At 50.2% G+C, this 19,161-nt stretch overlaps 5 protein-coding genes across 5 annotated transcripts; 2 read left to right on the top strand and 3 right to left on the bottom strand.

Annotated features, from left to right (window-relative positions):
* Positions 1 to 1,440: 1,440 nt before the first annotated feature.
* Positions 1,441 to 7,140, bottom strand: TGME49_240800 (MORN repeat-containing protein). The gene is made up of 4 exons (XM_002366658.2): positions 6,680 to 7,140; positions 5,394 to 5,504; positions 4,447 to 4,793; positions 1,441 to 3,492 (listed from the first exon to the last, which is right to left on the bottom strand). Exons 1-4 carry the CDS (start codon positions 6,858 to 6,860, stop codon positions 3,361 to 3,363), a joined length of 771 nt encoding a protein of 256 aa, XP_002366699.1. The 5' UTR covers positions 6,861 to 7,140; the 3' UTR covers positions 1,441 to 3,360.
* Positions 7,141 to 9,082: 1,942 nt separating this feature from the next.
* TGME49_240790 (hypothetical protein) lies at positions 9,083 to 10,677 on the top strand (the record flags this gene model as incomplete). Its single annotated transcript, XM_002366657.2, has 3 exons — positions 9,083 to 9,128; positions 10,380 to 10,450; positions 10,501 to 10,677. 3 exons carry the CDS (start codon positions 9,083 to 9,085, stop codon positions 10,675 to 10,677), a joined length of 294 nt encoding a protein of 97 aa, XP_002366698.2.
* Positions 10,678 to 11,523: 846 nt separating this feature from the next.
* On the bottom strand, positions 11,524 to 13,862 carry TGME49_240780 (hypothetical protein). Its single transcript, XM_002366656.2, has 2 exons — positions 13,262 to 13,862; positions 11,524 to 12,548 (listed from the first exon to the last, which is right to left on the bottom strand). Exons 1-2 carry the CDS (start codon positions 13,392 to 13,394, stop codon positions 12,331 to 12,333), a joined length of 351 nt encoding a protein of 116 aa, XP_002366697.1. The 5' UTR covers positions 13,395 to 13,862; the 3' UTR covers positions 11,524 to 12,330.
* Positions 13,863 to 14,780: 918 nt separating this feature from the next.
* TGME49_240770 (cytochrome b5 family heme/steroid binding domain-containing protein) lies at positions 14,781 to 17,035 on the top strand (the record flags this gene model as incomplete). The annotated part of the gene is made up of 3 exons (XM_002366655.2): positions 14,781 to 15,757; positions 16,033 to 16,308; positions 16,693 to 17,035. 3 exons carry the CDS (start codon positions 14,781 to 14,783, stop codon positions 17,033 to 17,035), a joined length of 1,596 nt encoding a protein of 531 aa, XP_002366696.2.
* Positions 17,036 to 17,852: 817 nt separating this feature from the next.
* Positions 17,853 to 18,467, bottom strand: TGME49_240755 (hypothetical protein; the record flags this gene model as incomplete). Its single annotated transcript, XM_018780614.1, has 3 exons — positions 17,853 to 17,932; positions 18,140 to 18,353; positions 18,462 to 18,467. 3 exons carry the CDS (start codon positions 18,465 to 18,467, stop codon positions 17,853 to 17,855), a joined length of 300 nt encoding a protein of 99 aa, XP_018637603.1.
* Positions 18,468 to 19,161: the final 694 nt, after the last annotated feature.

Here is a 19,161-nt window from a genome sequence, read left to right as displayed (position 1 = left end):
GAAGACCGTGTTCGGTTTGTGTTTGTGTTCGTTATTTCTGTTTTTGAATTCTTCCTTTCTTTGCCACCAAGAAAACCACTCTCGGGTCCTTGAAAGAGGGAAATCTGCTCTCCCTGGCTGCGGTCGAGACACCGGTGTACCTGCGTGTCCACACGTGTATCTGGTCTTTCTGTTTAACTTCGGCGATTTCGTCTGTGATTTGCCACGGATCTGCCATTCCCTCCACCATGGCGGTTTCTTCCACCGGTAGGTTGGCGGGAACTTTTTGCCGGGAGTCGGCAGGGGCAGTTTTCATTGAGTTTTCTGGGTTTTGAGGCACTGGGCATGCGTCTGTTTAAACGCGGTCTCGGGCTTGTCACGTTGCGAAGAAATGAAGAACAACAGCCTCTCGCTCCTCACACACTTCTCCAGCAGAATCCCCGTCGTTGAAAATCTGCTCTTCTCTGCCTTCTTCGTCTTCCAAGAGTGTCCGTCTGTGCGTCGTTAACCCCCCTGTCCTCTCCCCATTTCTCCAATTCTCCTCGCTTCTACACTGTTGGATTTTGCGGCTTCCGGCAAAATTCTAGCTGTGTCCGCGTCCCTCCCGAAATCTGAAAAGAAGAGTCTCTACCATTTTTTGTACTCGAGTGTTGCGGAGTGCCCCGCGAGTACCGCGGGCAGTGTTCCTGCGTCCTGTGTCGCTCGTCGCTGTTTTTCCTCTCGAGGAGTCTTTCCTTGTTTTTCTTGCTCCTGTTTTCAGTATGTTTCTGGCTGCTCTCCTCCCTGTGTCTTGCAGTGACAAGCATCTTCGTTGTTCTCGTCCTTCTCGTCCTCGCCATCGCGGCGTTCGCGTACTACGTTAACACGAAGCTTGCAGAACGAGATGCACTGAAGAAGAAACGGCCCACATCGGTCAGTCTTGGCTTCTCCGGATTGCGTTTTCTACGTGCACCATTTGCGCATTTTAATTCACGTATTTTAACGGAAACTCTGCAGACACCCTGGAGAACGATGGTGGGGCGTGAGGTGTCTTTGATTCAAAAAAAAACCGACGGTGGAAACAGATGAATTTTGCTACTCGAGCGACAGTCGAGTTCTTTGCATGTCGTGTTTGCTCGCGTTTCCATCTCGTTGGAGAAGCGACAGAGAAACGGATCAAGAGTCGCCGTGTCTTTCGTCGTGTGTAGACATTTAGATACAGAAACAAAGGCGAAAGTTCGAGGTGGAACACATCAGGAGCAGAGAGCGCGTGACAAAGGAGAGACCCGCCAGTGTGCGTCCAAGAGTAGTCTGTTTCGCTTACTCGCGTCCTTCCAGCTTTTTCGCTTTTGCGACTTCAGCTCGGTGTAGGGATTCAGAGGTGATGTGATAAGTGACGAGGAAAGGACGACCCTATCGGGGGTCTGGGCGGAGGAATGCGCTCGATCATTTTTTTGGCTGTCGAGCGACGCAGGCGTGTGTACGCTGTCTGACGCATGTGCGTCTGTGGAGTCAGATCGAACGGGGTATTTGTGCATTGCCTTTCCTCCGTTCCCCGGGCGTTGCGTTTTCAGTTTCCAACGTGTTGTTTTTCCTGTGTCTGCTTCTCAGAAGCCCAGAAAGAAGGACCGCGAGTACTGGAGCTTGGACTAGAGCGTTGCCAGCTTCAGGTCCTCGATGGGTCTCTCCAGAGATCCCTCCCGCGGGTGAATGCTCGGTCGCTTTCGCGAGGCAGCCTCTCCGGCCTTCTCAAGGTCGAACGCCGAGCCCTCGCTTCTTGAGAGAAAGGCGCTGGCTCTGCGGGAGCGCGACGACGCGCAAGAACGAAAAGGAGTCCGTCTCCTCTCCTCAGTCAATCACCGACGAGGGGGAGCAGCGACACGGGAGGAAAGAGTGGGTTGTTCCCCACCAAAAATTGTGTCGGACCAAGCGTCTCGAGGCGCTCGTGTTCGCAGATTTGCAGGATCAGTGAAGCAGGCGTCAGCGAGTCGTTGTCGGTGTGCGGACGTCTGCAGATTCGTGGCAGGCGATCTGCGTAGATGCGTATCGGTTGTGGGTGACGAAAGGAACTGTGCAAGGTTCCGGAGAAACGTCTTCTGGGAAAGCAATCTCGACGTGAAACAAATCTGGTGCACTGACATGCATTGCACGTTTGTCTTTAGAAAAAGGAACTGAGTTTATTGAATAAAATCTGATCAGATTGGCAACTGCACTCAAATGTGTACTTCCGCGTAACGGGCTTCGTCAGGAGATCTGTCGTGCCTCCTGTGATATTTTTTCGGCTGAGCAAAGCCACAGACACAAGCGACGTTCTGTAGCTTTTCTCGAGAAAAAACCAGTGCCCGAAGTCGACGGGGAAACCTTCATTTTGTCTAATCGTCTCACTTTCAAGTCCTCTTTCCGTAGTGGAAAAAGTTACCGCCTGGAAAATTGTCTTAGTCTTAACACGGAACGACGCTTCAAGGAGTGTACGTTCCACGCTTTTTCCGGAAAATGGATGCCCAGCTGGCTTTCTTCGAGTCGATCCGCCCCGGCCGGTACAGCGACAGTCTCTGTTCAGGAAACACCTCCAGCGAAAACTAGAACTGTTCTCGATGTCCCCCGCGTTCACCTTCACATGGCAGACAAAAGCGGAAGTCGCGGACCTACTCCCGTACGCGAGACGCGAAGTCAACAGCGCGTGCCGAGAGAGACCCTGTGTCCATGTGAACCAGCGACGCTTGCAATGTCTGTTCCCCTAGCAGAATTCGGCACTTCCCACTGGTAGAACCGAGTTTTTCATCACAGACGGACGTCTTTCGTGTTTCTGTCAAACGCGTAGGTTGGTACTTGAGGAAACCTCCTCATTAACCGCCCGGCAACTCTCGATTTTCAGGTCTCCGACAGGGAGGCACAACATTTTTCTATTTCCTAGTGAAACACGATCCACAGTCTGTCACGCCGCGAGCAGTTTTCTCGAAAATATCGTTTACAAAATGGACTTTAGGGTGTAGTCGAGTCGAAAACCGTTCACACTGCATTAGTCGCCGTCGGCATAATCACAATGTATCAGCAGCCACTCCTAGCATTGACTCTGACACGTTGTCAACTTGGATGTACGGATGGCATAGTCAAAAATACCTGTAGACCGTTATAGAGTGTGCAGGTAGACTGCAGTGAAATAGCTCTGGAGACTGAATCTGCTATTTCCTGGTTGCATGCAATTAAGCGGGTTTGCATCCTCGATAGTAAGGTTTTCTGGACATTCATAAGTGTTGCCCGCGGCGGTGTTTCTCTTCCGTGCTTCCTAGTTATGGCGGAATGCTTAACAACTGTCGACTCAGAAGCAGGTGAAGCGTCGGTGTGCTTCTCGTTGACAGGCAGGCGGCTATTCCTTCAGCTGCCAGGTTTCTCGTCTGTCTCTCACTCCCTCAGCGAGGTGCACTGTCTACACATGAATTCGACGGACTCAATCTCAAGGAGCTCATCAGGAGGCAGGCTTTCTTCCCCGGGCTCCTGGCCCTCTTCTGCAGGTTCCTCGGCAGCGTCTTTCACCTGCACCAGGCAACAGGGAAATCATTTTTCCACGGATTCACCGTCTGCCTGGCTTTGCTTTTAGGGAAAAGAAGGGTGTCTCGAGTCACAAAGTTGCAAATTTCCTTTCCTCGCCTTCTGCGGGAAAAGCGCTTCTTGAAAACGATTCTCCGTTCGTAACCTCTCCCTCGGACTGGACATGTCGCAGAAGGAGAGAACCAGGTTTCCGGCATTCCCCCTTTCTGCAGAACTCGGAAACCCCCGCCACAACGATGTCCGTCTCACTCTTATCTCAAGTCAAACAGGAACAACCAAGCTACGCGTGTAACGCAAAATGCCGTTGTTTCGGCGTGGGTGTCCTTCACTTTCAACTCCGCAAACCACCCTGAGATGTCTCTATACAACGCCAGGAGGAGTTGAAGGAATAAGACACAGCGTGCGTCACGCTGAGGAACTCGCACAGGTGGCTAGGAAGCACAGTGCGTCGTCTCTGTTTGGGGAAAACTCTCTCTTTTCCTGTGCACATTCCGTACCCTCCAAAGCCCACTTGGAGTTTCCTCAACACAGCGCTAGTTGTGCCCGTTGCAATCGCATCAAGCAAGAATTTGTCAGATCTCTTTTCTGGACGTTTCGACAGTCCATGCGCGAACAACGCAAGAGAACTTGAGAACCGTCAACAGGGTCGTCGACGATCTACTGGTTTGTGGATGGTTTCCCAAATCACGACACTCATCTCTCTCCCGCTTGGACCCGACTCGAGGTGCAGGTGCTGAACTACCGGAGTCTCTAGCTTCAGTCGGTCTCTGACTGGAAGTTGCTTTTTCACGAGTGCAACGGAGCCCATGTGTACCGCCGAATCTGCGACTGCGTTCACGGATATCGAGTGAGCAAGTGTGCTTGGGGGTTCTATGTTCCGTGGTGCATGCATAGCCCCCAGACAGCGTGTGTTGCCTTGCGCTTCTCGGTCTGCCGTACCTTCTGGATGTATTCGCCGATGACCTGATTTCCACTCCGGGGGAAGACCCAGACTCCCTTGCCCCAAGGTTTGTTTCGTTTGAAAAAACCTGCGTAATAAATCCCCGATGGGAGGTTCCAGCGACCGTACTGCATTCGACCTTGTTGCCAGTAGCCCACCAGCTGCGATTTGTCTGCGGCAAATCTGTACTTGCCAAATCCGGACTTTTTCCCGTTGCTCCATCCGCCAATGTAGACGTCCCCGTTCGCGTAGACGATCGCCCCGCTCTCGTCGCGTTTGCCTTCACGAAAGTGGCCCAAGTAGGTCGAGAATCTTTCTCGAACGGATTCGTTCAGCGCCGGGTCCTCTAAACAGACACACCAGCGGTTAAAACAGTGACAAATGCGCCGCGTCCGTTCCCGCGACAGTCTTCAGCGATCCTTCGAAAGTCTCTGCCTGCTTTAACAGGGAGAAACGATCAAAGTGGTTCCTGCCTTTAACGCGGACAGTGACTGAAGTGCTCTCGATTTCCTATTTTTTATGTCAGAAACAAGGACCAGTTCCGCGCTTCCAACCAACAAGACAGAAATCAAATTTCATACACACAGAAATTCGACACACATCTATATGCCAATATATATATATATATATAAGTATCGGATTCTTCTCCTTGGCAGACGTGCTGGTGTGTAGACGAAAGCAGGAATGTACATATACACACACATGTGCATAGATAGATATAGACATATATAGCTATATATATATATATATATATAGTGGCATAGATATAGAGATAGATAGAAAGATACAGATAGGCAGAGATCGATATGTATAGATTTAGATATAGAGGTATGTACTGAGACATATTAATAAGTATCGACACATACTGATGGATATGAAGAGAAACAGATAAATATAGATTGATATAGGCCTAAATAGAGCTATAGATAAATCGATTGATGCAGACCTTCAGTGTCTTCTGGAGGTTGTTCTTTGTATCGAGCTGTCCCGATTCCGTGTTTTTTGTTCAGCTGAAAATCGCCCTCGTAGGAGTCGCCGTTTGCATATCGATAGCTCCCTGCATCGAGGAGGGGAAACCGAGCATCCGATGAACAGTTCTGTGTTTTCTGTCGCAGTCCAATAAATTAAAGCCTTTTAACATTTCTTTAACCTCCGTGAACGGACCCTTTACACCCGTTTCGAGCGCAGTTCCAGGGGCATTGCTTGTCAAGTGTGCTTCGCTTCCGGATCCCCCCGGCACTCACGTTTGCTTGGAAGTTGCAGGCACTAACAATACAGAACTGCTGTTCGTGTATCGAACGACAATCAGCATAAGCAAAAGACTTCTCCGCTATCGACTGACCGCCAACTACCTTGTTTCGGCTACGTACCGAATGTGCAAACAGCCAGCGCCACCGAGACGCATGCTCATATGACACGCGAAGTCTTTTCTACAGCAAACGTCCGGCCTGACTGCGAAGAATCTCTAATTTAAAAGAGTCGCGTCTGAGTAGGTGCTTCTTTTAGAGTTGACATAAAGAGTAGGGAGACCAATTTTTTGGCGGCAGGACCTTGAAAAGACAAGAAGTGAGAGAGCAAAACTGAGACCACGGCGAGAGACACTGTGCGGTCGCTGTCGAGTGTGTAGCTGAGGAAGCGAGAAGCAGATCGAAGCTGCGGGGGAGAACCGCTTTAAGGAAAATACGTCTTCCCGAATTCGGTCGCCCCTCCAGAGAGATTCCCGGGTTTCAGACGCGAGTCTTTCGACGTTGTGTTTGACTTTCGAAACGCGGACAAAACCTTGGCTGGCAGAGAGACTGGTCGACTTCTCTCACCAGTCTCTCGACTACGGTGAGGAAAAAACACAAGTCGAATTTCTGCAGTTGCAAGTCCATGTCCGACGCGCTCAAAGAAGACCAAGTGCCCCAGTGTAAATGTTCTATTCTAAAGCAGAGAAGAAAAGCGGTTCCGTGGATGAAAGATCCACCTCTGTCTGCATTGGATTCGTGGACTCTCACCGGAACCGCAGGGAGCAGAGAGTGTTGAGTTTCCTTCTCTAGAAACTGTGCCTTTTTCAGAGATCCTTGCAGGTGCACAAGGTAAGTTGGATGTGAACGGTTCAATCAATGGAACCCGTGTTTCTCTGACATGTAACAAGTGAAAGGCAAAAGAGGAAGTGGACCAATCTCCGAGAGAGAAAGTCTCCACGTCCTTTCCGCGCGTCGAAACGACGCTCCACCCAGAACCCAGTACCTTTTCCTTCTCGAACTCCGTTGAGATAATGTCCCTCAAACTCCTCGCGTTTTCCTTCGTCGAAATAGTACGTCGCTCTCCCGACTCCAGTGTACTCTCTCGAACTGTGTTGTTTTGTGCCTTCCCCAGTCACGAGCGTATATCTGGGAGTTTCCGCTTCGTCGTCCGACGGGTTCTCCATCTTCTTCAAAACGCTACAACCGCTCTCGCTTCTTGCGACTCAAGTCCAGAGGAAGATCAACCTGACTGTGTTTTAGAACCGGCAGTAGTCAACGCCAGAGGAAGCTGCACTGAAACGGATCTTTTAAATGTCGAGCGAAAAACGCTTTAGGTTCTCATGGAAAAAGAGGTTTTTGCGAAGAGGTCCCGCTGTCGCGCAGCAGTCTTCGAGGCTGCCAAGTGTTTCTCTGTCGCTTCTCTTCTCGGGGAACGTGCTTCTTTCTCGAGACTTCCTTGCGAGTTCGCTGAACGTGAATCACCCGAGAGCAACAGACTCACAGCGTAACACCGACAGAGCATCGTGACAACGCGGTACTCACGCGGCGTCGGCTTGTCATACGTTTGTGCCACCTAGATGGTCTGGCCCATTCCAGAGAGCCCTCGACTTTCTGGTTTGTGCATCAGTCCAAAGTTTTCCCAGGTCCCCCCACAAGACAGATGCGTGCAGCCTTCGAGTTCCACTGGGCACTGAACAGCCGAAAGAAAGCTTGTTTTGCACCGCGAAACTGTTTCGATGTCTTCTCTTGCTGTTAACCGGTCGATCCGGTATCGGGCTGTCCTCGAAGTCGCGAGACTCTCTTCCAAACCAGATGCATGCAGCGTCAGATTACCAAATCCGAGTGGCAACACCCGTGGGGCCAAACAAACAGACCTTTCCGTCTTTTCTGCGGTGTGTCTGTCTTTGCTTGATGCGCGCTGTCCGTTCGTCGTCACCCACTTCGAGCGAAACTCGGTAACGCGTGTCTGCTGGGTCCTCTGCCTTCTTTTGTTGTGGAGCTTTGGTGCGAAGAGAAAAAGCAGCGAATTCTCTGCACGTTCTGTCGCCCCATCTTCTGTAGCATGACAAACGAACGAAACCCACAATCTGTCTGACAACGAGCGTAAGATGAAAGGCCAGAGGACGACAGACTTTCTAACGAACACCCGCAGCTCTCCTCGCCGTACTGAAGATTGTGCAGTCGCCCCTGAAAAACACAGAACCTCAGCGCCGAGACGCGCTGAATAGGAGGAAACACCTGAGCATCTTTTTCGCCGTCTTGTTCGACACGCAAGACGCTGCACCGAGAACAAAGGAAAAAATCGCGATTCGTGAAAAAGCCGCGTCTGCAGTCCAGAAGGAAATGTGCGCCGCAACTTGTTCGCCGCACGCGTGTGTTCATTCCTCTCGTGCTCTGAGAGACGTGGTTCAAAAGAACAGACTCTTTACTGTAGGAAAAAAAGGTTGCACGAAACTGTCTGTCTCTTTAGCCGAGAAGATCTTCTCCGCGCTTGAACGCGAGTAACTGGGACACAAAGTTGAGGGAGTCTCGATTTCATCGTTCGAGACGATCCAGCGTTCCTGCGAGTTACTTTGTTCTTGAGAAGAAAGTCTGCAACAGTCGCGATTTTTCAGAAAGCCAACAAATGCATCTAGTGCCTTTGTTTCTTGTCTGCACTCTTCCTGGGAAGTTCGGCTTCAAAGACGAGTCTCACTGCATATGCTAGGTTCCCTTTCTGTCAGCTCCTTGCTCGGATGCAAGAAACGCAGAGACTGTCGGCTTGCCACACTGACTCTTGTCGAGTTTTGTTCCCTCTTCACTCTGTTGTTTCTTCCCTGCTGACTCCGAAACGCATCAGCTCTCGTCCTCTCCTGTTGTGGAATCGTTTCGACTGTTCTGTAGACGGTTGCCTGTCGTTTCTCCCTCCATTTGTCACCTCTGTTTCTTTTCTGGAGGTCCTTTGATCCGTATTTTCCCGTTGTTGGCCAAGGCCTATCGACCGCCGAGAACCGCTCAGCGTGCGTTCATTGAGAGTCTTGCTCTGGCTTTTGCGTGTGTAGTGTTGAGAGCGGAGTTCTCTTGTGTTATCGGACGTTTCTCGCCTCCAGCAGAAGCAATTGCCTGTCTGTCTCGTAAAAAATCTTTGTCGACAAAGGCATCCTCCAAACAGACTCCATGGAAACCCAACGTCGCAGGTTTGAGTGACGCGCTTTAGATGCTTCAGCCGCAACGATCCTCCGTTTCCTCTTTCACTAAACCGCAAGCGAGGGGAGGAGACTGAGGCACCCGTCGGTAGACAAGCATATAAAACGAGAGACGTTCTCTGCGTTCTCGTGGCGACTGAAAAGAGAAAAGGTGGAAGGACACAGATACGGAGAAACGAAAAAACATGTCGCTCGCAAAGGCAGTCGTCCGCCAGGCGGACATGGATCCTCTCGAGGTGGAATTTTTCATCAGCGAGGCCATGAAAGGTGAGAGTTTCCTGGTTTTTAGAATTTCCTGCTTCTCAGTATCGCGGAGAATCACCTTCGTCCCCAGACACTCAAACGAAACTTAAAACAGTACGAGATCTCGAGACAAAAACGATAGCAAAAATGGCGTCGGTCACAGATATCAACCCACAGAGACAAGGATACCGACGGTTATTTACATTCTGATTCGCCTATAGAAACATATATATATATATATATATATGTACTTGCATATGGACTTGTGCGTGTGAGTTGTTTGTAGTGCATGCGTCGACATTTTTGTCGATAGAGGAAAAGAACGCGCAAACACTGCCTTGTGATTACGCGCATATGGGGGGAGTTGGTTGCCGTGACCTGGAGTGGCGCTTTTTTCTGCTTTTCAAAGGCATCAAAACCAGCCACGACTCATCGGCTCGATTTTCGCTTTTCTCCAGAGAGGATGGTTCTTTTCCAGTCCTCTCGCACGGCAGAAAACGCGTATGTGAAAACCGGTGTCTGCAGAGAAGTTGCACAAATATAAGGCCATCGCTGTGGTGGGCCTGGCCGCTGCCTCGAAACAGATTTCGTAGGAACATCCTCGCATCTTGAATTGACATCTCGCTAAACATGCCTCTGAGTTCCGACTGTCGGTTGCCGTGCAGCACTCGAGGCTTGCCCCACAGAGCAGGTACAGTGCGCGCTTCGCTTCCTTTCAGATTTCTAAATATCCACAAGCTTCCAGAGCATGACGGCGATGCTAACGTCGTGGAGAGAAACGGATTTATGTGCATTTTGACAAATCCATACACAGCCCTACGCAAAAAAAAAATCCCCCTTCGCATCTGCTGCTGTGCCACGGTCGCGCCTACTCTCTCCCGTGTTCACAATCTCTCTCGTACAGGCGGATACACAATTATATAGATGTATAATTATATATGTATTTACGTATATATGTATATATATGTAGAACCATATATATATATATATATATACATGTATATATATATATAACCATATATATATAACCATATATATATATATATATATAACCATATATATAACCATATATATATATATATATATATATATATATATGTACAAGAGAATGCATGTGGCTATCAAAAAAGCACTCGGAGATTCGTACAAATGTACTCGGGCATGCAGTTATAATATCTGTGAACACAGGCTGGTGAGGAGAGCACGTGGAAAGAACACAGCGACGGAGGCAGACGTTTTTTCACCTCTGGCGAGTTCTCTTGGCTCGTTGTTCAGAGTTTGCTTCTTTCGCGTTGCTTTTCTCCATGCTGCTCCTCTGCGCTAGGGCACTGTGCGACTTTCAGTTGGTAAACAGCATCCGCATGCAACTCGAACGTTTCTCTTTTTTCCTGTCCAGGCGATGGCGACGTTTCTCAAGCAGCAGGCTGTCGAGCGAGGCGGAGGCACTGGCGGAAGCGCGGCTTGGCATGTCGTCGTCGGGCGCAACTTCGCTTCCAATTTAACGCATGAAACCGACCACTACCTTTACTTTTATATTGGCCAGACGGGGTTTCTCGTCTGGAAGACGCCTTGAGAAGAAAACTTGAACGCATGCACCCGCAGGCCGCATTTCGTCCAGCTCTCCGTGTCTCGGAAAAGCGCAAACGCTCTCGTCACAAACACATACACAGCGAAGTATGCATCAGACCAAGAAAAATATTCACCAACGACCTCTCCAGATCTACACACAGACACAACTCTTGAAAAATATGCGGAGAGGGAAGTACTAAAAACATGAAGGAACGCGTCGACGTAGAAAAACACCTAGTCAAAAAGAAGCACTCATTCACCGATGTATTAATCCTAACATATATATATATATATATACATATATATACGCTTGTACACATCCTAACATATACATATATATATTTATCTATACGCTTGTACATATATATATATATATATATATATATATATATGCACATGCGAAGAAGGATACATATAGCGACGCAAGCTGGTGCTCAAGTATGTGCGTGGAATGTTGCATTGGGGAAAGAAGATCTGACTGCCTCTGATTTTGCGACCTTTGCCTGGCTGAAGAATGCTTCCGGCGGAGTCGCGTGTGTATCTCGCTCTTGGTGGACTTTGCTGCCTTTGCTCTCGATTCGTTTTCAGGCAGAGCAGACATACACGTCTGTATGTCCATGTAGTTTTGATTTTTTGTTGATCGAAAGAAACGTATCCTCAGATCGGGGCGTTTTTCACTCGTTTTCAGCGAATCCGAAAAGCGTTTAAATGTCCGGAGAAGATGGGTGACCGTGGAGACCCCCCATGCTCGCCTGAATTTTTCTTACGACTAAGGAGTGCGATCGAAAAAGCAAATCCCTCCCCAAGGCCGTTGCCTCATCTGTGCATCGTTCCTTCGCGTTCGAGCTTGTTATGTCTCTTCCTCGCTGTTGCACAGCCTTTTCAAAGATCCCATCCCTCGGAGGCAGCCTGCGGTGTGGGCGGCTGCGCGCACAGGGCTGTTAGGCAAGCGAAACTCGCTCTCTGCGCAGCGAGATAATATCTGACGCAGTTTTTTCCTTCAATATTTCTGCACACGGAAGTGCAGGTAACCACCTGCACCGTTCACGGACTTCCCGCAGTTCCTAAAGCGTCGCCAGACCGGAAACCAGTCCAAAACCGTCACATAAAATCACAGACGAAAGACAAGGGACGTTTCGAAAAGCATGTCACAAAATGCGCTTCACAGCTCCTTTGAAACTGAGGCACCACAACCCTTCCAAGCGGTAGCCACACACCTGCAAATTTTCACAGGCAGACATGCAGACACATATCGATATATATATATATATATATATAAATATATATATATATATATATTTAGGTATATAAACAGACCTCGAAACCACCTGGACTTGCCGAGGCAGGTGCCGTTGTGTCTGACAAAAGTTGACTCTCTGCGTCGCCTATGAAATGAACGCGTCTGCGCACCCGTCCAGGTACGCGCATGTCAGCCAGACGCATATGCGTCCTTTTTCATAGCGCCATAGGGCCGACCGGTACAACCACACGCCGTTTCTCTGATACATTCAAAGACACAAACCTACATGCAAACTCCAGCGCCCGTGGACATTCAAAATACAGTCACATATGTACATACGTATACTATCAGAGCATGGATCTTTACGCGACTGTGTGAATGTGAGAGGGCTGGTGTGCTTGGTGTGGAGAGACCGATTCAGATCTGAGAGTCTCTGGGGACTGGCACCGAGTTGTCGAGTTGATCTGTAGGGGATGTTTGAGAGAGGAACTTTAGGAACTGTTTGCGTTGTTCTTCCTGCTCGTGTTCACGCTGGGAGACCGATTGTCTGCGGAGAGAGCGGAGCTCAAACTGTCGGTCGATCACAATGGTTCCGGTTCCGACAGTCGTCAGCATGACGAGGGAGAACGGAATGGCTGTAAGGAAGCAGCAACAATTGCACACGAGCTCCACAGAAGTGATTTTTTTTTGGATCTCCCGAAAACGCGAGGAAACCGCGTCGAACGATACTCTCGGCGTCCGCATCCCCTTTCGCTTGCATGCACAGTCGAGTCCAGCTGTGGACGTCGATGCAGGCTCCTCTCCCCGAGGGGCTCCCTGTCGTCGTTTACTCGGCTTGATGCGCACCCACGGAAACGCAGCAGATCGACGGATACAATGACACACGGTCCTGCATGGAACAGTGTACGTTTTCGGTACATGCACATGCGCAAAAACAGTCACGTAGCACGCGCATGCCAATAACGAATCACCTCTTTCTACGAGCGTAAACGCATGCTTTCCACGCTCATTCCTTGTCGTCCAGACACACCTCAAACCCCTGCATCCACGCATACATCCATGCATTTACTTAGGTCTTCACAACAGCGCAAATATATATATATATATATATATATATATATATATATATATATATAGGTATATATATAGGTATATATAGATATATATAGGCATGCACAAATACGCATATATATACATATATATAGATATATATGTGTATATAATTATGAAGGTGTTTTGCATGAGCCGTATGGATCGTGGAACTGTCGGTCATGTGAGTTGCGGTGTGGAGATAGATTTGTAGCGAGGTCGAAAGTGAAGTGATTTTCGCGAACTCTTTGCTCCTTACCAACCGTGATGATGCCTGTTCTTCTGTCAAAGTTGTAAACGCTTTGTTTGACTTTGTCGAACGCCCGGTCGAGCTGCACGAGTCCTCGCTGCATGGACGCAGGCAGCCGTCGCCAGAGTTCCACCAACACCATGATTCGTCGAAAGGCCTGGAGAAAAAAAAGGTCGATTTTTGCCGAGTTTCTCTCCCGTCTCAGTCCGCATGCCGTCAGTCTTCCCGATCTTCCAGAGCCACAGCGCTTAGGAAATTTCCCCCGGAGGAGGGACGGAGAATCTTCCAAAGCGCCGGACGACAGAGACTCGGACCTGGAAGAGTCACAGGCACACGCGTGCGTTCCAGACAGGCTGCACAGTGGAAGAAGCGCCCTCTTTCACAAGAGAAGCGAGCGTTTTCTTCTCCGCGAGGTCGTCAAAACGCATTGCCTCGTTTCTAGTTAACGAAACCACGAGTGCAGGCTCTCGAAGTCGGTGAGCAGACGCTTTTCTGCTCTCTCGCGGAGGCGAATCCCCGCGAGCGCACTGTGGACTCTGAAAACGCCGCTTTTCGACTTCGCCTCGGAGAGTTTTCCCAGTTTTTCTGGACATCGATGCCGAAAACTTCGCGAATTCCCCAGACGTTGCGTCCCCGAAAACGCTGCGGCGCCCTTGCATCGAGAGCCGGCTTTTCTTGCTCGTTTCCAGCTTCTTTGCCTGGACGCTGTGTGCCGAGTCTCTTTTTAAACAGGGACTGTCGTTGCACGCGCCTCAACAAGACAAGCGAGTGCCTCTTTACTGCCCCCTTTTTTGCTGAGTTCCGCGGTCTCTGCCGGCTTCCTGCAGATTTATTGAGCTGTTTTGCTTCGATAGAACTGAGTGTCTCTAAGAAAATGCAGGCGAAAGAGAGGAAGCCGACCTTTTTTCTGCAGCTTTTCTCCTGACGCGAGTCCAACTCGCTGAGACACAGCGTGTGAGGCGGGTCGGGTTTTTGAGGAAAATGTGTGGACTTTGTCTCATTTGTTTTATCGCAAACAATCGGCAGCGTGCGTCTCCATTTCAAGTCGACACGCTGTAGAGCTTCCTGTGCTTTAGATCCCTTTTCGCCGAGTCTAGACAATATTGCCCCTCACGAGCTGCCCGTACAGCCGGGCGCCGTCGTTTTTTGCAATGAGGGAGGACGGAGGCGAGAAATCCATTTTTTTGCCTTTTCGCTTTCACACTTTCGAGCCTTTCCGTTTGCGGCCTCACAGCATCGTGACGCCGTCTGTGATTTGTGTCGTTTCCCCGGCTAGATGCGGTTGTACACACGCAGAAGACATAGGCCGACACCCGATCGAGTCTTGTCTTTCTCTCTCCGGAATTAACCGTTCGCTGCAGGACGCCCTGCCTTCCGCATCCAATTTGAAGCTCGGGATCGTCTTTTATTAGAAATAGATTTCCTGGACAACCGAAACCGCTGTGTGTGAGTGTGTGAAGATCCTGCGCAGCTACGGGTTTGACGTTAGCGCGAGACTCGACGATTCCGAGAGGGCCTTGGTTTTTGAATGCGGACTTTGACTTGGACTTCGTCAGAGTCGAGAGATTGTTCTTCTCCATCTGTCGAGAAGAGAGAAGTTCTGGATTTCGCCTATTTAGAAGAAGCAAAGATGTCCTCCCTCGCGGACGACCACCGGGCCTCCGACTCGGTCTCCACGCCCGGCAGCTGTCCCGACAGCTCTTTCGTGGATGTTGCCGAGCGTTTTTGTGGTGGATCCTCTCGAGACATGTCTTCGCCTTGCGGCAAAGAAGCTCTTTCGCTCTGCGACGAAACAACACACGCCGAGATCGAGCAACCTGGCGAAGAAGGACTGTCTCTCTGTGAGAAGGAAACGAGCTCCGAGGCGGAGAAGCCTGCTTGGCTTGCATCTGAACAGCCCGACGAGGAAACGTCATCACCTGCCGAGCGTCTGCGTTCGTGCGAACTTCGCCGCGGGAACTGTCCTCTCCACGGGAAATTCTTCAGCGAGAGCGAAGTCGCCGCATGTTCAGCCGAACCAGGTTCCGGTGGCCAGTGCTTGGTGATGTTCGAGAACTGCGTCTACGACCTTTCGCGTTTCTCTCACCCCGGCGGCGCTCATTTGCTCCACGGCTTCGCAGGCAAAGACCTGACAACCGCGTTCTACGAGGCAGGCCACTCTGTGCATGCGCTGAAGCTCCTCGCGTCTCTCTGCGTCGGCATCGTGGAAGAGAGGGCAGAGCGACACAGACGAGAGGTCGGAGAACGATGCCTGTGCGACAGAGCAGAAGCCGCGCGCGAGACTCGCCGCAGGCGCTTCCGGAAAGGGGAGGCGGCGCGGCTCGCTGCCTCGGAGGAAGAGGTTGAAGCCAGCCAGTTGACCTCTTATCACGCAGCCGAAGAACTCATCCACTTCACGAAGCCTCTCCTTCCCCAGATCTGGAGGCTCACCAAAGAGGAGTACGAACGACTCATCGAAACGCCCTGCATGAAAGAAGGCGTCCTCCGACTCATGCCCTACTCTTGGTACGTCAAAGGCTCAAAACTCGACTACGAAACCCATCATCAAATCCACATATATATATATATATATATATATATATATAGGTATCCTTGTGAGTATTTCTGTACATCCATAAGTTTACATGCGTGCGTATGTGTATGGATGCTTGTATCTGTTTGTATGTGTGTATATCGTGGTAGTATTGTGTTTCGTGTCTGCATGTCTGCTTGTCTCTCTGCTCGGACTCTTCGAAGGACGCATTCATCCGAGTTTCGCCTCTCTTCCCCATTTTTTGCAGGATGGAACCTCTGTCGAAGACGCACTGGTGGATGATTCCACTGCTGTGGCTGCCGTTCGTGTGCTGGTGGATTCGAGAGAACTTAAAAGTCTTCTCCACCACCCTCTGCGTCGCAAGCATCCTCGTCGGCTTCGCGTCCTGGTCACTGATCGAGTACCTCATGCATCGCTTCCTCTTCCACTTTCCCGAAAGAAAACTCCCCGACCTCCGCGTCGTTCGCATCATTCACTTTCTGCTGCATGCAGTCCACCATTTCCTGCCGCTCGACCCCCTCAGGTACTCGACCCGACTCCGAAACACACACAGACGCCCCCCCCCTACACACGAAAACATATATATATATATATATATATACAAATATATACATATACATATATATATATATATATGTCTGCTCGACCTCCCTTTGTCTGTATCTGCAAGTCCCTGTCTCTGTCAATCCATGGCTACCCGCCTGTATTTACCACGCACACACATTATCACATGTATATATGTATGCATATATGCATACATACACATGTATCGTTATGTATATATATATATATGTATATGCTATATATGCATATATATATATATACATGCATGCGTATGGATTCCTGTAGTGAGACAGTGGCTTGTTGGATGCATGCGCTGGCGAGTCTGTGCGCCCTTTGTGTGCAGACTGGTAGTTCCGCCTGCGTTGTTTGTCGCCTTGGCCAGCGGAGTGTACGCCTTCTTGAGCTTGTTTCTCCCGCAATGGTCAGTGCGCGCAGGATGGCCGGGGGGGATGTTGGGGTACATTGCCTACGACTTGATTCACTACTCGACGCATCACGTTGCTGTTCTCGACTGTGTGAGTCACATTCGAGAAATGAGGAAGTACCATATGCGCCATCACTACAGACACCCTCTTTTCGGCTTCGGAGTCACCACCAAACTCTGGGATAGAATCTTCGGAACTCTCCCGCCATCCGACGAAGAGACGCGACCGCCAGCATCCAGACGCGAAGCACGGAAACACTGAGCTCTTCTCTTTCTTCGTCTGCCTTTCTTCTCCTCTTTCGAGTCCTTCTTTTCTTCCTTCTCTTCTTCCTTTACTTTTTCCTTCACTTCCTCCTTCTCTTCTCTTTCATCGTCTGCCCTTCTTCTCCTCTTTCGAGTCCTTCTCTTCTTCCTTCTTTTCTTCCTTCTCTTCTTCCTTCACTTTTTCCTTCACTTTCTCCTTCTCTTCTCTTTCATCGTCTGCCTCTCTTCTCCTCTTTCGAGTCCTTCTCTTCTTCCTTCTTTTCTTCCTTCTCTTCTTCCTTCACTTTTTCCTTCACTTCCTCCTTCTCTTCTCTTTCATCGTCTGCCTTTCTTCTCCTCTTTCGAGTCCTTCTCTTCTTCCTTCTTTTCTTCCTTCTCTTCTTCCTTCACTTTTTCCTTCACTTCCTCCTTCTCTTCTCTTTCTTCGTCTGCCTTTCTTCTCCTCTTTCGAGTCCTTCTCTTCTTCCTTCTCTTCTTCCTTCACTTTTTCCTTCACTTCCTCCTTCTCTTCTCTTTCTTCGTCTGCCTTTCTTCTCCTCTTTCGAGTCCTTCTCTTCTTCCTTCTTTTCCTTCTTTTCTTCCTTCACTTTTTCCTTCTCTTCTCTTTCTTCGTCTGCCGCGGGCGCTCTCCTCCACGCTTCTCGGATTCAGCGAAAGACCTGGTGGCCAGAGAGAAGAAGAAAGGGAGGACGCCTTGGAAAAAGAAGGACGCGTGACGGGCGAGCGAGGTAAATGTCTATCATATTTAATTGGATTAATCTAGGGAGTCAAAGGGTGAAAGAAGGAGAGGGGAGGGGCGTTTTTTTCTGTTGTTGCTACACGGAGAAAATCGACGAAGCAGCAGTCGTTTTAGGACTGTGGAGAGCGAAGAAAGATCGACTGTTCGTTTTTGAGCCTGCAGTGAATCTCACACGCGTCGCAAAATGCAAGGTGCTACAAAGAACGTTGAATCCGGTTTGCCGGAAAGCGCAAGACCAGTGGCGAGGTGGAGGAGTGCCAAAGCCCCGCCAGCGCCTTCGGGTGTACGTACACAGACCGTTCTCCCGTTGGAGTTCCCGATTTTGTCCGGAGTTCACATCGCAAAGCCGAGAAAGAAACGAACCTGTTGTGAGAAGCGCGACAAGGCCGATGTGGGCCAAGTCACGTCCTCTTGTTGCTTGTACAGACGAGTCTTTTTGTCGAGAGTTCCTTCTCGCGTTCCCGCAGACGAGAACGAAGGGTGAGGGAACGGCAAACGAAGATGAAAGATGAGAAGGCAGACGCCTCGAAACCCTCCCGAGCAGGCAGACGGGAGGACGAAGAACTCCAGAATCCGTCTGCGAAGGCGAAGACGCCCGCAAGACTCAAGCCGCGACCGGAGTTCGCTCCAGGCCTCTTTCGAATTCCTCCTGGGCAGGCCTCCTTTTTTGTTGCCAAGAACCGACCGACATGAGGCGTCTCCTAAGAGTGTGTGGGGAGAAGAATGTGAGGAGCGCGAGAGACGGACACCGGAACGAACGTCCTGAGGACCGCGCAGAAAGGATCACAGCGAAGAGACAAGGTCGGCGGACGAAAGCCGCAGAAGAAGGCGTTTCGCGACCTCCTCGTATTTGTGTTGAGAAACGGAGACTGCGACGTTTTCCAGACGAAGCCGCTCTCTCAAAGACAAGAACTCCGCGACTCCCTGAAAAGAACAGACGCCCTTTGCGACTTCGGGGACTGTGATGAGCCACCCAGCGGCGGTCTGCGAGTTCGTCACGCGAAACAGCAGCCGGTGGACCAGCACCGCCTCGGACGGAACTCTGCGGCGTACATACAGCTGGAGTGTACGTCCAGCGTTGTCGCAGTCTCGCGCGTTTGACAGTGTGAGGCACAGTCATCGGCGAGAATACACTTGTTTTGTGTCGCGTTCTGCGCAAAAGTCGTTCGGTTTCTGTCGTAGTGCATGTGGAGTGGCAGACGCGGACTGCAGCGCAAACAGCTCGATCGAAGGTGTGAAGAAGAAGGCATGCAGACGCGCGGGTGCAACAACACAGAGAGCGTCGCTTTCTGGCGGAGAGACACCGAGACGTTAGAGCTCTGGGGCTCCGCCCGCGGAGTGAGTAGTGGAAGCGTCTGTCGCTGCTCTAAAGGTGCAGGTGAGTT

The sequence above is a fragment of the Toxoplasma gondii genome, chromosome VI (genome assembly GCF_000006565.2).
Source record: "Toxoplasma gondii ME49 chromosome VI, whole genome shotgun sequence".
NCBI lineage: Eukaryota > Apicomplexa > Conoidasida > Eucoccidiorida > Sarcocystidae > Toxoplasma > Toxoplasma gondii.
This window is presented reverse-complemented; position numbering and strand designations above follow the sequence as displayed.

What these genes read in the sequence shown, in the direction of transcription:
- TGME49_240780 (XM_002366656.2), bottom strand. Translation starts at nt 13,394, where the DNA reads ATGGTGTTGGTGGAACTCTGGCGACGGCTGCCTGCGTCCATGCAGCGA. An exon ending in AACAGGCATCATCACGGTTG is followed by an intron (nt 12,549 to 13,261) that starts GTAAGGAGCAAA and finishes GCTTCCTTACAG; the next exon opens with CCATTCCGTTCTCCCTCGTC.
- TGME49_240800 (XM_002366658.2), bottom strand. Translation starts at nt 6,860, where the DNA reads ATGGAGAACCCGTCGGACGACGAAGCGGAAACTCCCAGATATACGCTC. An exon ending in CGGAGTTCGAGAAGGAAAAG is followed by an intron (nt 5,505 to 6,679) that starts GTACTGGGTTCT and finishes TCCTCGATGCAG; the next exon opens with GGAGCTATCGATATGCAAAC. An exon ending in ACCTCCAGAAGACACTGAAG is followed by an intron (nt 4,794 to 5,393) that starts GTCTGCATCAAT and finishes GTGTCTGTTTAG; the next exon opens with AGGACCCGGCGCTGAACGAA.